General features: G+C 36.1%; 1 protein-coding gene across 2 annotated transcripts in view; it reads left to right on the forward strand.

The window, feature by feature from the left end:
* Window positions 1–13,691, forward strand: part of PPP4R3A (protein phosphatase 4 regulatory subunit 3A) — a 42,188-nt gene that overhangs the window by 15,975 nt on the left and 12,522 nt on the right. For both annotated transcript variants that reach the window (XM_085061540.1, XM_085061541.1), the window contains 4 exons: window positions 1,184–1,282; window positions 3,652–4,269; window positions 12,968–13,045; window positions 13,141–13,257. In XM_085061540.1, coding sequence (XP_084917666.1) covers window positions 1,184–1,282; window positions 3,652–4,269; window positions 12,968–13,045; window positions 13,141–13,257 — 912 coding nt within the window. The remainder of the gene's footprint in view (window positions 1–1,183; window positions 1,283–3,651; window positions 4,270–12,967; window positions 13,046–13,140; window positions 13,258–13,691) is intronic.

Consider the following 13,691-nt stretch of genomic DNA (forward strand, 5'->3'; position numbering starts at 1 on the left):
ACCAAAATCTAAATGTGAGGTTTCTCTTTATTGTCAGTATTCATTTTAATATCACTATAAGCAAAATCTGTACTTAAAAAAGTAAAAATTCTGTATTTTATGTATAAATAGAAAAACTCTCATGTCTCTTGTCTTAGTAAGTAAATGCATGGTTTAGCACTTGGCTGAAATAATGTGGTTTCATGGGGCTATATGTTTTTACTGTGGCTATATTTCATCTGTTACAGGAAGACAAAAGACTTAAAATAAAACTTGATTCAATACATGTAAACCACGCTGATTTTATTTTCTTCTTAATTTATTGTTTATTCATTATTCTAAGAGTTATTCAGCAGACTCTCTGTAAACTACTTCATCGAATACCTTATCAGTGTGTGATATTGCTGTTTGCAGCATCAACTTCCACTTTCATATATTGGTTTTGCATGTGATTTGAGGGCTCTGATAAACTCTTGAACTGTCCTAGTAAGCAGATGAGAGCTTCAGTGTCTGGGTAATAAAATAGCTAAGCGCAGTTTAAACTAATTTCTAGAAATCTAGGGTGAAACTTCCGTCCAGAATTGTAATTTGGAATAAGTAAAACTCTCGTGTATTGTTCAGTGTAGTGGATCTGTGTACTCCCAGGCAGTAAACTGTGCTGTTCCTGTTCTTTAAGGTTTGTAGCCATCTTGGGGCTACCTTTTAAACAGCTGTTCTGTGTGTTAGCAGGCTGTCTTCTGGGGCCCACAAAAATGAAAAGAAAAATTGTAACTTTGATCCTATAGAAAATGCAATTTCATGTGGTCCAATTGAAACATTTCAAAAAACCCCAAACATAAACCCCCACAAAACCTGTTGCTTTTTTTATTGTATTTTATTAGAGAATGTATTGAAGTAGAAGTGTGTGTTCTAGGCCAACCTTTTTGAGATTTATAATATTATGGTCACATAAAGTAAGAACTAAAACTTCTTATATCTTTCTGGAACTTCTTTGTTCTGATTTATGCAGGAATGTTTTTATTCCTAAGAATCTCAGAACATGTTAAAATTTTATAAAGTGTGATGGTTGTATTTGTATCGTAATATTGTCTTGTCATAATTAGGGATCAGGCTGTTTTTATTCTAAAATTTTACTCTTTAAACACTATTTGGGTTTGTAAAATCTGAAATATGTCGCCTGAAAATACTCTTCTTCTCTTTAAAGGATACCTTGATTGTGTGGTCTGAAGCTGAAAATTATGATTTGGCACTTAGCTTCCAAGAAAAAGCTGGATGTGATGAAATATGGGAAAAAATATGTCAGGTAAGTTTGATGAATGTAAGATTGAGACAACTTAATTCATCGTAATGTTTGTGTTCAAAACGTTTAGGCTGTTCTGAGAGGTGAATTTAAAAAACAGTAGATAGAAAGTAAAAACTACAGGTTTAGCTAGCTCTCCCAAATTTTGCATTTTTAAATTTGAAAACTTTCTCCTTCCTCCAGAAATTTAATACAAACCTAATCTATTTCTTGGGTATTTTTATAGAGCATTTTCAGGTCTTTCTGCCAAACATAACTTTTTAGCTGTATTATTGCCTAAGGAAGTGTAGCTCAAAATGAGTGCTTAAAAAATTGCATTACAATATCATAATTAACTTTTTTCAGGTTGGCCATAAGGGAAAAGATTACCTAAGTTTTATTGTAGAGAGAAGAATTTATGTGAGCTCTTAGTGAGTTTTCTAATGTATTTCTTGTAGCATATACCATACTATATAATTTTATATATGGTATGTATAATAAAATGGTATTTTATTTAGCTTTCTCTTCCTAAGTTTCTCATTCTTTTGTTTCAGATGAGGGTAATATTGAGTCTCTCACAGAACTTTTTTCCATGTAAATATTGCCAGGCTATGAAAGATTGATCTGATAGTAGGAGATAGCGCTATTCCTGTATTATCACCTTAAAGATAATGTTTTAAGAAATCAAACAATTTACATGTCGCATGTATGTGTTTTAACATATATTTTACCACTACAACCAGGTGAATGTATAGTCACTGAATCAGTGTTGTTTGTGGATAATATTTGATTGGGTTTTAACTATTGATCCAAAAGAATTTAATCAATACATTCACTGATGTTAGTTCACTTTGTCAGTTCTTGTTTGGGGTTTTTCTTCCCTTCTGAGCACTACAACTTCTCTTAATTTTTTGCTTCATTATGTGGGATTTCTCTGAATTACTCTAAATCCTTCTCTGCACTCTCTTTCTGTTCTTAACAAACATCTAGCTCTCCCCACTTTGTCTTTTGAAGTTTAAGATTTAAGAAATAAAGCAAAAGAAATCTGGTTTCATAATTACATGTGTATAGATTATTCCTTTTTTTAGGAATGATCCACTCATGTAGTAAACAAGTGCAGAAACATTTCCAAGAACCTTAGCAGTCAATGGACCAAAAGCTGAGGACAGAAGGAAAGTGGGGAAAAGGGGAAGTTTTTTTCTTAGGAACCACCCAGACAAAAAGCCCAGCTTCCTCCCCCACATGTAAAGATGTAGTATTTTTGTAGGAAAGCAGTGTCTTTACATCCTGTTTTGGGGCCATGCTATTGTATTTGTGTGTAGTGTACTTTATAGATCTTAAGCTTCCTTCATCATTAAAACTTGTTCTGAAATGAAAGCTTTGATACCGTTTATAGAGAAAGTGGTGGCTGCTGTATAAGCAGAACAATATGTGGGTTTTAGCAGCATTCTAAGTATAGGCGTGCTGTTATAAATGAACCATTATTTCTCCCAGGGTTTTTTTGCCAATCTTCAAGATTAAAAAGAACAGCACCTTTTACTGTTCTGCACAGCAGTGCCTCTCAGAATTTGAAATATCAGACTCCAAGCAGATGCTAAAATTAAGATGTCATTAAAGCTAATACACTCTGGTGCTGAAGCATCTGTGCATTTTTTTACTAATTCATACTTTTTGCAGTTTCCTCGTACCTCTGGAGAGGTCTTTGCAAGTCCTGTGCATTATTTTTCTGCCAGTCAGTTTTCTGCTATTCTTTTGTCAGTGTGGGTTTGAGCTTTTTTGTTAAGAGGAGATTCTGTGTCTCTTGAGTATTTAGAAAGTGTATGGTAACAGATTTTGACTTGCAGCTCTCCAGAACTGAAAGCAACAGAAAAATTAGCAAGACTGGCCGCTCTCTGTTTGATGCAGTGGAAGCTTTGAAAAGCATCAGGAGCAGTTAATAGCCTATAGATAAATGTTTAAAGCTATCACTAGAGTAGTGTAACACTGATTTGCATTTGAAAATCAGTCTGTAGAGAATAAAGACTGGAAACAAACAGCTTATTTCAGTAGTCTATTAAAAAGTTGCTTTCCATATTAATAATTTCAAATTTGTTTTTATTTGAAGTACTCAGAAAATGTAGCTTTTTTCCTTATTCTTCCTCCTGTTTTTAGAAAGTAAATAAAATTAAATGTCTAATGTAGAAATAGTTCTGTAAAGTTTTCTATTTGAAGAAGACTTCTCCTTATCCCTTTTATTTTCCAAACCAGCTATACTCAATGTCAAACTGGATTTGCATTTCTGTTTTGCCTGTGCAAAAAAAAAAAAAGTGTGTGGTTCTTGAAATGGTATTTTTTAAAAAGCATTCAAGTAGCAGCAAAATTAAATTCCGATTTTTACACATCTTATTTTGTAGGTTCAAGGCAAAGACCCTTCTGTCGATATTACTCAGGATCTTGTTGATGAATCTGAGGAGGAGCGCTTTGATGATATGTCATCGCCAGGTCTAGAATTGCCATCCTGTGAACTCAGCCGACTAGAAGAAATCGCCGAACTTGTGGCATCTTCACTGCCTTCCCCATTACGTCGTGAGAAACTCGCACTAGCACTGGAAAATGAGGGTTATATTAAGAAGCTCTTAGAAATTTTTCACGTGTGCGAAGACTTGGAGAACATTGAAGGACTACACCACTTGTACGAAATTATTAAGGGAATTTTCCTTTTGAACAGAACTGCACTTTTTGAAGTCATGTTTTCTGAGGAATGTATAATGGACGTAATTGGATGCCTAGAATATGATCCGTCTTTATCACAGTCACGGAAACACAGGGAATTTCTGACTAAAACAGCAAAATTTAAGGAGGTGATACCTATTTCTGATCCAGAGCTGAAGCAAAAAATACATCAGACATACAGAGTACAATATATTCAAGATATGGTCCTACCCACTCCCTCAGTTTTTGAGGAAAATATGCTATCAACTCTTCATTCTTTCATCTTTTTTAATAAAGTGGAAATAGTTGGCATGTTACAGGTAAGTTTCAAAAACTCATGGTCTTCTACTTGTGCTTGGGCAAAAAAGTTAGATAATTATTCCTGGAAAGATTGAGGTGCTTCGGTGGAACCTTCACTTCTGTGATTCTGTAAGTGATCAGAGTGTGACAGAAAAGGCATGAGTTTGAGTGCTGAGTTGTCAAATACACCTTCTTTATTTCCTGAGTTTGGACTAGATTCTCTGTAACTGATTTAAATGGAGCAAACATATATAGAGTATTGAATGAGCTTCTTTGGAATGAATAGTACTGTTTGCAGTTTGAATCTTTGATTTTAATAGGAGTTTTGAGGGTTGGGTTTTTTCATATTTTGGGTGGTTTCAGTCCCTAGACCTAGGGATATTTTTTGTCTCATTACCATGAAAAATATTAAACTACTTTGCCTAAATTTCACTATATAATCTCATACCATGTAGGATGTAGCTGTTGCTGATTTTGAAGTAAATTAAATTAGGTGTTTGGAAAGTACAGATTAAAAGCATAAGACTGCTTTAGATGCTTCAATGTTTTCTTAGGTTGTCTTAATAAATCCCTAAATAATGCTGCTTGGAATTAGCAGTTTTTCATAAAATACACTTTGCTGGAAATCTAAAGACATTATTTGATGCTTTACATAGCTTACCAATGTCTTAGGTGTTCTGCACCACCCAGTAAACTTCCTGAACAATGTTAGAAGTTGGTGGCATATCTCTGTAAGGGGAGCTTTCTAAAGCTTTCAGCTAACTTAGAAAAGTGTTAGAGTGCATGTATTTTGGTTTGTAGAAGGTAATTACCATTATCTTAATTTTCCCAGAGTTTAGTAAATGAATAGCCACTGTCTTTGTCGGGGCTGTCTGATCTGGAGAAATGGACCAAGTGTTAGATGTTACTGATTACTTTAATCATATTTATCTTCAGTTTGACTCTCAGGATGTACCCTGTATAATTTCATGGAAAACACAGCAAGGGAGAGTGAAAATCCCTTTTGCAAACTCATAGAGCAAATAATTGTCAAAACTAGGCCTCACAACATTTTATCCATCACACTCAGAATACTGATTTTATTTATTCCACTCCCTTGGGAGTTTTCATCTGTCAGGTGAAACACCTGGGGGCATCTTCAGTAGTACTAGGCCCCAGCTTATGCCCAGCTGAAGCAAACTGTTCATGTCTGTGTGTCCTTGATAAACAAAGTCACAGTTGCTTATCTGAAACAGTCAGAAGGCCTTAATTATTTTGGAGTTGCCAATTTGAAGAAGTTTAAAAGTTTGACTTTGAGAGACTGTACGAAGAGATTAGTTAAGGGGTCTCAACTGGAGCATCTAGTATGACTATTGCCTCAAAAATGTCTTGCCCTCTTTGCAAGTGTTCCTAAAAGCAAATTTCTGAAGATGGTAGGTTTTAACTTGAGGAGAAGGAGAAGAATTATTCAGGAATCTTGGTGACAGGCTGATTCTGAGAGGGATTTTGAGCTTCTAGAAAGAAACTGGGCAAGGAAAAAGAAGGCCTGATCTTGCAAATCATTAAGGGTGTGTTTGCCAGACATCCCACGATAACTTTATTGAGGACTAGTGACTGATGAGTTTCCTTTTAACTTGTGTTAGGTTAATAAATGTAGGGTAGATTTAGGTTAGAATATCAAGGTTTAGTGCAGATGCCAGACTTGTTAGTTGCTGTTTACAGTTGAAATAGAGGCTCAGATCGGATTTTGATTTGTTGTGTGACAGCAGATTTTTGAACCTTATCTTCACTTCTGTTCTCTGTGGTTGAGAATAAAGTATACTTTGTGTATGTTGGGGCCAGAAGAGTTAACATTGCATTTCAAAGTTAGATAAATATTTCAAATCGTTGAAGTGCTATCCACAGTTTGAGGAGCCCAGAATGATAGTGCACAAGAAAGATTATACATCCTGTGCTCTACTGCATTTCCTAGTACTTTCTCAGTGCAGCTCTCCAGCAATGAGGGAGAACTCCCTGAGTTTATAAGTAAGAATCTGTTGGAAATCATTTGACACTGACATTGTTGATCAATTTTTGGATTTGAGGGAATTAGAGAATACTCACGAATTATGTTATGTCCACTACATTTCTAAGAGTTTGAAAGGCATGATTGATTGATTGATTTTTCAAGTTCTTGCAGTGTGGCTCTAACCCAAGGTTTCAGCTTACTTACCTGGCATTGTATTTATTTATTCATAGAGCAATAGGTCAGGCTGCACTTTCTGTAATCTCTGCACTCTAGTTTCATTTCTCCCCCCCATTCCTACATTCTGTGTATAAAAGTTTTGGTGCTATTCTTCCCCATTTCTTTAAGCAGAATAAATAATACTCGGAGAACTAAATTAAAAGACTGATTTTGTTGATTTCACTTCTATAACTAATTCCTAAGGGCTTTATTCCATTCATGTATGGTTTAAAATGTGTTTCTGTAGCTGGTGTCACAGTACTTGGTGTGTGTGGAGGGTGTGTTACTTCACGAAGGATGTAAAGTTGTCTGTAGTTCCTGACATTCATTATTTTAGATCTTAGGAGATCTTGGTGCTAACCTTACATGAGTACCTAAGAAGTGGTTTCTTATATAAGTCACTATTAATTGGAAAGACTCTGGGATGCTTCACAGTAGTTTATTGGGAGTCATGGATGAGTCTCAAGTTCTTAGCTGATGCATAATAAAGGCTGTTAATGCCTCCGTGGTTGACTTTAGGTTATCTCTCTTGGACCATTGAGGATGTGACTAAAGAGATCTCTTTTTGGGAAGTTTCACTTGGCAGAATAGAAGTAAACTCCCTGAGTAGCTGATATCCCATGACATACTGCAGCTCTTGTGTGTGTGAGTTAGTTGCTGAGTGTTCTGTTCTTTTCTCTATCTGGCTGTGAAGGAAAGGAAAAGAAAAACTCCATCATGGAAAAAAATGAGCTCTAAGGAGGCCTTTCCATGTCAGGCTGTGTATTAGCCAAAGTGGCACCTTACAGTAGTAGTACATCTCAATTAACTCTGCCAGACTTTATTTTCAGAGAAGTGACTAGAAGTTTGTACAAGACTGTGCAGATTGTGTCTTACTCTTTTTGACAGGCTGAGTGACTATTCAAAACTACCACTTTGTTTTATTTAAAGTGTTTGCTGTCAAGATAAGCCATTTATGGTCATAAAGGTCACTGACATTTAAAGTCAGTTTTTCAGTTATAATTAATGAATATTGAGAATATGTTGATTCTTCAGAGTTCTGGCTTTATTAGAGAGACTTCACGTGTGTTTAAAAAAATTAATTCTGTATTCATGGAAGATATTTGCTTCCATGATTTTGCCTTCTTTGGTAGGTAAATAACTGTTGCCCTTTTGTGCTAAAACCAAAAAAAGAAAATAGTAACTTTTGGCATTAGGGTTGTGAACCGTATTCTTCCCTCCTTCATGAAGTTATCTTTCCTGTAATCTTTATAAAAATGTGCTTACATTGATGGGCTTTTCTGAGAATTGGAGGTTAGTTTATTTGTGATTTAATTTTATGAGGTCTGTCATTTTAAGTGAGTATGTCAGCATCTCACTAGACTAGATCCCATTTTTGTGATGAATAGTAAAGCCATCAAAGCAGTATTTCCAGCCTGCAGAATTAACTGCTGTGGAAATCTACTCAGTTACAGGTTTTGTCATTCACAATGTGTAAGATATGTTGGAGGTATATAACATTTTTTTGCAATTTCAGCCCCACCTAATATGCTCTCACTGCTTGGGGTCCAGCCTGTTCTAGTCTTGAGACGTCATAGCCACCAAGAAACCTTGCTGAAACATGGAGTTTGCCAAGTTTTGAGAGTGGGGGTGGGACAGGTAAGTGGTGTTTCTTGCTTTATATGACGCTCTTTTGCAATTTAAAAAAAAATATACTAATGTGCACACTGGAGGCCACCAGTTCTTTCCCTTTGTATTATTAACTAGTTTGTAAAAAACAAAAACTTGCAAAACTGCGCCATAGAGTGAGCAAACACTATTTCCTTCTGTTCTCTCCCCCTTTTCTCATTGGTGTGCTCTTTTTGCCAGCAAGTTCATGCAATGTTTTTATCTTCCAGAGTACAGAATATTGTTAGGATTACTTTTGGGTATGTGCATTTAGATTTCAGGGTCTTTAATTTTCAGGAAAGTGGAGATTAGAGGGGAAAATTGGACATATGTTAAAATAATTTTTGTGCCTGGTAGAGCAGTGTTCAGATGGTATTACTGTACTGGTAAATCAGAATTTTTAAATACAGAAATCATATTACTCATGGTCCCTATATCCCTTGTCAAGAGCTAAAAAATTGCAGGAGTTTTGGTGTATCTGTATATTTTATTGTATTTATGTGTAACAATAGGCAGGTTTTAATTTTGAAAGTGGTTTTATAGATAGTTGCTTATTCTTAACAGAGTCCTCTGGATGCACACATAGCTACATAATTATCTGGGTCATTGTTTTAGAGGAAGAATTGTATTAGTGCATGTTGGTAGTTTTGCCCAAATCCAGTCTGCTTTCTTATACTAGTTGGCTCAGGAATAATTGGAGATTTACTTTTGGCAAAATTCATCTTCCAATAAAATGTAAAAGGATACAAGTTTCTGGGGGAAATTACTTGGTGAAAGACATTTGCAAGTGGTGCATGCTCATGATTTTTGGGATTAACTTCTTCATTGTAGAAAATTATTTTCCATGTGTACAGAAACTACAAAAGTGATTTGGTCGATCTTGCTACTGTTCCAGCATGTTGATTCAAGTGGAACTAGTGCATGATGAAGGCATTTGTGGAAAGGCAATCTGATACAAAGGAGATTTTAAACTAATCTTCTGTGTGGTAGCAGGAGGGAGTGTGTGAAATGGTAATTATCTGTTTGCTAGTAACATTTTATGAAAATTTCACTTGATGGGCTAAAATACTGTTTCTGCCCAAAATGAGTATGGAGGTGGAAAATAGGATGGAATGTGTACTCTTTCCAGTTTAGGTGATATTGAGTTTCTTGGATGGTTTTTTGGGGGAAAAGTATGTTTTATGTCATTTTTCTGTAATCACAGACACAAAGTATCTGGTAACTGAATGTTAATTACATCTAAGAGTGGCCTGGTTTCAAAGAATCCTATTTTAAGTGCCTTTTGGGAGGATGTAGACTACTTTGAAAGTTGAATCACAAATATAAATAGTGTCTTTTTTTGTGACCCTACCTTATCTGTGCATTTTCTTGTTTTTGAAGTCATAAATGATTGAGTGAGTAGTTGGCCTGGCCTGTTTTTATGTTCTTGAGCTTTGAAATGTATTAAATCCTAGAGGCATCTACTTAGATCTTGCAAAGCATAAATGAATATACTTAGTGTCTGGTATGCATATAGTTCAAGTATTGCACTTTTAATAATTTCTGTGCCTGGGGAAAGTACCTAGAATCCACAATTACATCACAAACTATTGTTTGCAGTTTTGTGGTTTTGGAAAGGAGTTGTGACCTTCACAGCTTCTAAGATACAGCTAAATGTGTTTTGATACTTGTCTGCTTGAAAAGATCAGACACTGCAGAGAATTATGCATTTGCACTGTGTTCATGTCACAGACGTATTTTGGGGGATTTTTGCAAAATCCCCCAGAAAAAAAAAGAAAACATTTAAATTTGTGTAATTGTAGCATTCAGTGTTGGTGCTTTGTGACTTGTAAAATATGTGAACTCTGCTCTCAGACTGTGCATTTCCACAGATCCTGGTAGTATTGTTGAGGAATGTTTTTTTAGATATATTGCCCTTGTCAGTAATTTTACAGCTTGAGAGAGACTCTTGTATTTAGAATGTTCTTTGCAATCACAATTTTTCTGTAAATGTGAGGGGATTGGGTCTTTTCTCATGAGCAGCAACCTGTCTGACTTTCATTAAGCATCTAGAATGAGAGAAATGCTTTTCAGGGCTAAGCTGTAAATGTGAAGTTAGTAAGTTGTTTTTATTTTCTTGGAATAAGTGCCATTTACTGCATATTATCCATGTAAGGGTGGGATGTTTCAAATCACTCAGATCCATCTTAATTTGTCTGATTTTAAACAGGTTAGGACTGTTCTGATGCCTAAAGATTTCAGGCAATCTTATTAATTTAGAAGTGCAAAGTATTTAATGGGGTTTGGGAGAAGACATGGCATGGTGAATGCAGAATTGTAAAATACTGTACTGTAGTCTATGTTTGGAATGCTGAAAAATAGTTACATACTGAACTTCTGCAAATTCTTCCTGAAACGTTTAAGTGCCAGCATTGATCTCATTATCACTTGCCAGTGTTAGGTTCCCTCTACAAGTACCGTGTGTTTGCAAGCCCAATAGCAGGGTGAGTGGCTTGCTCTCTGCTGCAGACAATCACATCTTGAACAGGTCAGGGATGTGGCAGGATCTGGTCAGAGAGCTGAGCTGGAGTCCTGCCCACGCCTTCCTGCCCAGCCTTCCTGCCTGTTCTTCTCTGTCACGTAGTGCCAGATGTGCAGCTTCGCCAGCTAATTCTGTCTCTGTGACACTCAAGTGTGGGTCATGAATGAGACCCACATATCACCACCAGTGCAGGGCGTCCTCTTCTCCTTCCACACCATAAAAACCCCAGTTGGATGCTTTGGGTAATATTGTATGACTTTTTTTTTTTTGGCAGAAGCACACTACTCATAGCTCTTATATATGTAAGAGCCATGATCATGTGCTGGTGAAGTTTCTATTATTTTTTTGCCATGATCACTCTAAGATAGTTCTGTGGTATTGACTTGCTTGCCCTTACTCTCAGGTATTATCGAAGGGGTGAAAAGTTGCTTTCACAGTGCGAATGGAAATAGGGGTTGTGGTTTCCAGCTGGGGATAAGCATGTAGCTTCTCACTAGTTTTCATAGATAAGATTAGTTCTACATCTTGGTCAAAAAAGAGAAATGGAAGCAACCTATGTAGCCTTTTGTTAAAAGCACTGCCAATCATACAAAAGAGCCTGCATGTTCTTCAAAAGAACTGAGTTTTATGGGGTTTTGTTTTGTTTGGGGTTTTGTTTTGTTTGGGTTTTTTTTGTTCATTTCAGTGACTAAGTATGTCAGTATCTCTACTGTGGGTTACTTATGTTACCTGTGATGTCTAATGAGTTAAATCTTAGGACAGAAAACTTAAAAAGCCATGTAACAGCTGGATAGCAGGTAGTCAAACATCCTTGTATTCTCCCATCAAAGCTTAAGGCAAGGTTTCTTGAAATCAAAGACCTTAATAGTTGTTTTGAACATATTTGACTGTTGATATTGGAAAGTCAAAATGTACATCTGTGCTTGATCCTCCAGAGTGAATTTTGGTATACTTAAATGAGGCCTCTCCTATCTCCTTTTTGTTTTGATTTTGAAGCAGTCACAGAAATAGCACCTGAACTTGTGTCCAGAAATCACTCTTTCTCATTGTCTAATGGGTCAGGTTAGGAGCACAGCTCAGCGTCACGCAAGAGGAAACATGGCAAATTCTAGGGTTTACCTTATAGTGCAGTGAGATATAGTAGCTCATGCCAACCTGTTCTGGGTTTGTGTTGTGCAGTGCCATGTAGAGATCCTGATTGTGTTGTGGCAGTGTTACAGCAGCTTTAGCATGGTGTGCTATCAGAACTGAGATACTCACTTTCTCAGCAAGGCTGTATGGTGAGCCTTGATGAGGTAGGGAGGTAATTCACAGCATAAGAAAGTTTTTGTGTGTATATATCTGAAGTACTTTCATGGTTCTGCTTTACGCAGTGCAAACATAAGCAAAGCAGCTTGGATTTCTGGTACTGTGGTTTTGGGATGGAGAGATGCTGTACATGGTGTTAGTGATTTCACAAAAAATAATGACAGCTTTCAGAAAAAACGTATTAATACTTGATGTACAGGAATATTTCTCAAGCTGTCTTATTACTGTATAATGTTGGGAAAAGGATGGGAGAAGGTTTATTTCTGTCTTAGTTGTTAGGACTGTAAACTATATGGAAAGCTAAACGTTTCTGCTTCTTTCAATCTAAATACACATTTGTAATGTGTTTGCAGCTGTTTGTAGTTTTTCTAAGGAAGGCACTGTGAAAATAATGGAGTGAGTTTTGATTGCTGTCAGCCAGAATGCCCAAAAAATTCTGTATGTAATAGGAACAGTTGTTTTGATATGGTCTCTAGAATTCACCCTTTTCATAACATCGAGGGGGAAGGAATCTCACCTCATTCCTGCTGTTAGGCAGCTTTCCCTTCATTGCGTCCTTGCTTTTATTCTGCTGCAGAGATCTAATAACATTCCAAAGATATATATGTATGTGTGTATCTGTGTACAGCTATGTGGGAGATCATGTTTATAAATGTAAACAGCCGAAGCAAGGGAAGGGTGATTTAGGGGGACTGGCATGTGACAAGGGGGAAGGAAGTTGAAGAACTCAGAGACAAAACAATGAGAGTTGCAGTAGAAAGTAGAAAAAAGGCAACTAAAAGGCAACACAACAAACATTGTAAATGAGAGTGAATTGTTGGAGGTGGAGTGACACTGAACATGATTAAAGCTCAAAAACAAGATTCATATTAATTTGCTTGAAAATTGAATTAGAAAGTTGATCCTGGTGTGATTAACTACAGTATACAAACATATGTTCTCTTAATTCCAGGAAGCGTGGTCTAGAAGAGCTTTATATTATACTTGGATGCCTTTTGATATTGTCAAATAAACAAATGGTATTGTTTTGCCTTTGTAGGAAGATGAAAAATTTCTGACAGACTTGTTTGCACAACTAACAGATGAAGCCACAGATGAGGAGAAAAGACAGGAATTGGTAAGAAATCTGTAAAATACACACGTGATAGCTACCACAAAGTGACATGTGCATCCTTTTTTTTAATTACTGACTAATATTTTCCTGGTTTTCAGGTAAATTTTCTGAAAGAGTTTTGCGCATTCTCACAAACACTGCAACCTCAAAACAGAGATGCATTTTTCAAAACTTTGTCAAATATGGGCATACTGCCTGCACTAGAAGTCATACTGGTAAGTCATTTCAATTCTATTTGTCATAACAATTTTATCTTCAGAGAGGCTTCTTTTAAAAAGTAACTTCCGCACAAACTTCAGAAAGTGGCTTTCTTTTTGTTTGCTTCATTTGGTTTGTCCTAGCTTAAGATTCAGAATATTCCAAATATTTTTGTAGAACTTCAAAAGCCTTTACAATATGACATTGGTAAGTGCCCTGGCATTCTTCAGTTTTTGTTTTCTCATTTGCTTTCCTAGCTTTGCTTGATTTTTGATATCCAAATAAGTAAGAAAGTAGGGAAATGGATCAGAGGGCAGGGAAACCATAAAATTTATTTTGCCCAACTGTTGTCAAATCTACGGAGAAGAAGTGAGAGTTGAGTTAATTTTAGAATATGGTTTTAGCAATAGTTAGGTATGAGTTGTGAGAAGGAATTAAAGCGGTATATATT

The sequence above is a fragment of the Lichenostomus cassidix genome, chromosome 5, assembly GCF_008360975.1.
Source record: "Lichenostomus cassidix isolate B80296 chromosome 5, HeHo_3.0, whole genome shotgun sequence".
NCBI lineage: Eukaryota > Metazoa > Chordata > Aves > Passeriformes > Meliphagidae > Lichenostomus > Lichenostomus cassidix.